At 35.7% G+C, this 2,177-nt stretch overlaps 2 protein-coding genes across 2 annotated transcripts; one reads left to right on the top strand and one right to left on the bottom strand.

The window, feature by feature from the left end:
• Positions 1 to 13: 13 nt before the first annotated feature.
• Positions 14 to 1,241, bottom strand: RHIMIDRAFT_242948 (uncharacterized protein; the record flags this gene model as incomplete). The annotated part of the gene is made up of 4 exons (XM_023609873.1): positions 14 to 140; positions 201 to 678; positions 741 to 959; positions 1,013 to 1,241. Coding segments are annotated over 4 exons (1,053 nt in total), but the record flags the coding sequence as incomplete, so codon positions are not given.
• Positions 1,242 to 1,487: 246 nt separating this feature from the next.
• On the top strand, positions 1,488 to 2,156 carry RHIMIDRAFT_316937 (uncharacterized protein; the record flags this gene model as incomplete). The annotated part of the gene is made up of 2 exons (XM_023615084.1): positions 1,488 to 1,686; positions 1,751 to 2,156. Coding segments are annotated over 2 exons (603 nt in total), but the record flags the coding sequence as incomplete, so codon positions are not given.
• Between the last annotated feature and the right edge of the window lie 21 nt (positions 2,157 to 2,177).

Below are 2,177 nucleotides of genomic sequence, written 5' to 3'. Positions count from 1 at the left end.
CATCACCATCAACAATGGCTAGACCATCTGTACTAAGTTTTTTCAGTTCTTTAACGATTGGCTGAAGGAATGAATCAATATCTTTGGGTTTTTTAGGACCAGGGATCACGCCAAGCTGTAGAGTAAACTCCTCAGTATATCTACATGAAGTGAACGTTAGAAAAATGTAAAGTCAACATATAATGCAGAGAATATTTTACCTTGATGAAGGATCAACGTTTAGAATTACGCAATGAATTATTGTCATAGTTCTTTTTCCTTTATGCTGGGTAGTGAATCCATCGACGAAAAGTGCCAGAGCAACATCCAATTCGCCATCAAAAAAGCCTTTGTTTACAAGATCTTTATAGACATCACCGTCGAATATATCTTTATATACATTAATTTCAGTGTCGCGAGTGGATCTATATTTGAACATTTGTCTTGTATCTTCTTTGGCAAGCATATTTGATACATAATCACCAACAGAAAGGAGCTTCATACTGGCAACTGGTTCTTTAAGGTCTTCATCTTCATATCTACGTTCACCACAGTACTCACAGCTGGTATCTTCAGCATTTTCAACTTCAAACATTTTGCATCCATTCTTGCATACATCATAGTTATAGGCTTTAATGGGAAGAGTGGATCTCATAAGGTTATCAGTTGTTTCAGGAAAATGAAAGCGATCATTAACATCTATAAGAGGATATAACAGTTAGCAAATCAGCATGCAATTGTATTCGTTATAAGCAACATACCAAATCGATCTTTATCACGAATGACTGTGTTGATGAATCGAATAACATCACGCTGAAGTTCACGAGAGGCGCCATAGGATTCAAGTAAGTTATTCAATCTTATGTTCATTTGCTGGACATAGTTGAACGTGTTTTCATTTATGGGCTTGCATTGATAAACATGGGCAGCACCAAGTTCAGCAGAAGTGGTATGCGAAGATTTAAATTCTAATGGACAATCTAAATGTAAATGTTAGTTTAAATATATATGTTGGGTGAACTAATGAATTTACCTTCAATTTCCATAGGATCATTGTTGTCATAGAAATCTGTAGGAATGTTTTGAATATCAATAATCGGATTAATGCTGAAAGATGCACGATGGATGACAGCATGCTCGTTTAATCGAGCAAGACTGTCAAAGCGCCTGCCACACGGACATTTAGGACCATTAGGGTTTTTGTGGAGTCTCATTCTCTTTCTTGCTTGAACAGAGACAGAAGCGTTGTTGTTAGAGTTCATTTTTAAGATGGTAAATATTTAAAACAGAAAGGTAAAGGGAAAATTGAACGAGTGTTTTTCAATTGACAGGTATTTCTTTAGTAGATTTCTCTATGATTTTCAAAATCTTTCGTCAGTGCTCATGATTTTCCATAAATGAATTTGTTCCAGTATTTTCTAGAGTACAGTTACTTTGAGAAAAGGTAAGTTGGAGCATACTTCTCTTTACAGTTCTTTTACTGATTATCATTTACTATAAAATTCAAAATGAGTGAAATGAACACGAAATTCAGCAACTCCAACAACTCCAACAACAACGACCAGGTCACTCTGAACATGATTATGTTCAGCCTTCAACAATTGCAGTCTTCTGTTGCTCAAATGAATAACAACCTTCAGCAATTGTCTACAGTTGTTAATCAATTGGTTACAGGCACCAATTCTCCTGCACAATCTACTGAGCCAGGTAAGACTAAAAATGTATTTTACTATACTCATTTACTCATTAACATACTGCAACTAATCTTTAGATCAAGGCTCAGAGGACGGATTGCAAAAAAGGATCAGCAAGAGAATTGCACAACCTAATAAGCATGGAAAGAGGGACATAAGGAGCAGCGCCAAAAAGGCAATTGAGGCGCGTCAAAGACACTCTTTGACAAGTTCTAGGCGCATGAAAGATATGGCAGATGCAACGAATGTCCCTTCAAAAGTCTATTTAAATGACAAACTTGCAGCATTGATAGATCAACTGTATTATGAAAAACACCAAGGGTATCCAGATGCAGAGTTTAGAAAGAAAGCGATCCTTAACTTAAGAGAATATGCAAGACATACACATATACAAATGGAAAATGATGGGTTTATAAACATACAATGGAATGACCTTGATGACGACATTAAAATGTATTATGCATTAATAGTAGAAGATATAGCAAAAGAACATGGTTGGGATAT

This window comes from Rhizopus microsporus (genome assembly GCF_002708625.1).
Source record: "Rhizopus microsporus ATCC 52813 unplaced genomic scaffold scaffold_82, whole genome shotgun sequence".
Classification (NCBI taxonomy): Eukaryota; Fungi; Mucoromycota; class Mucoromycetes; order Mucorales; family Rhizopodaceae; genus Rhizopus; species Rhizopus microsporus.
Note: the sequence above shows the minus strand (reverse complement) of the source record. Positions and strands in the feature narration are given on the sequence as shown.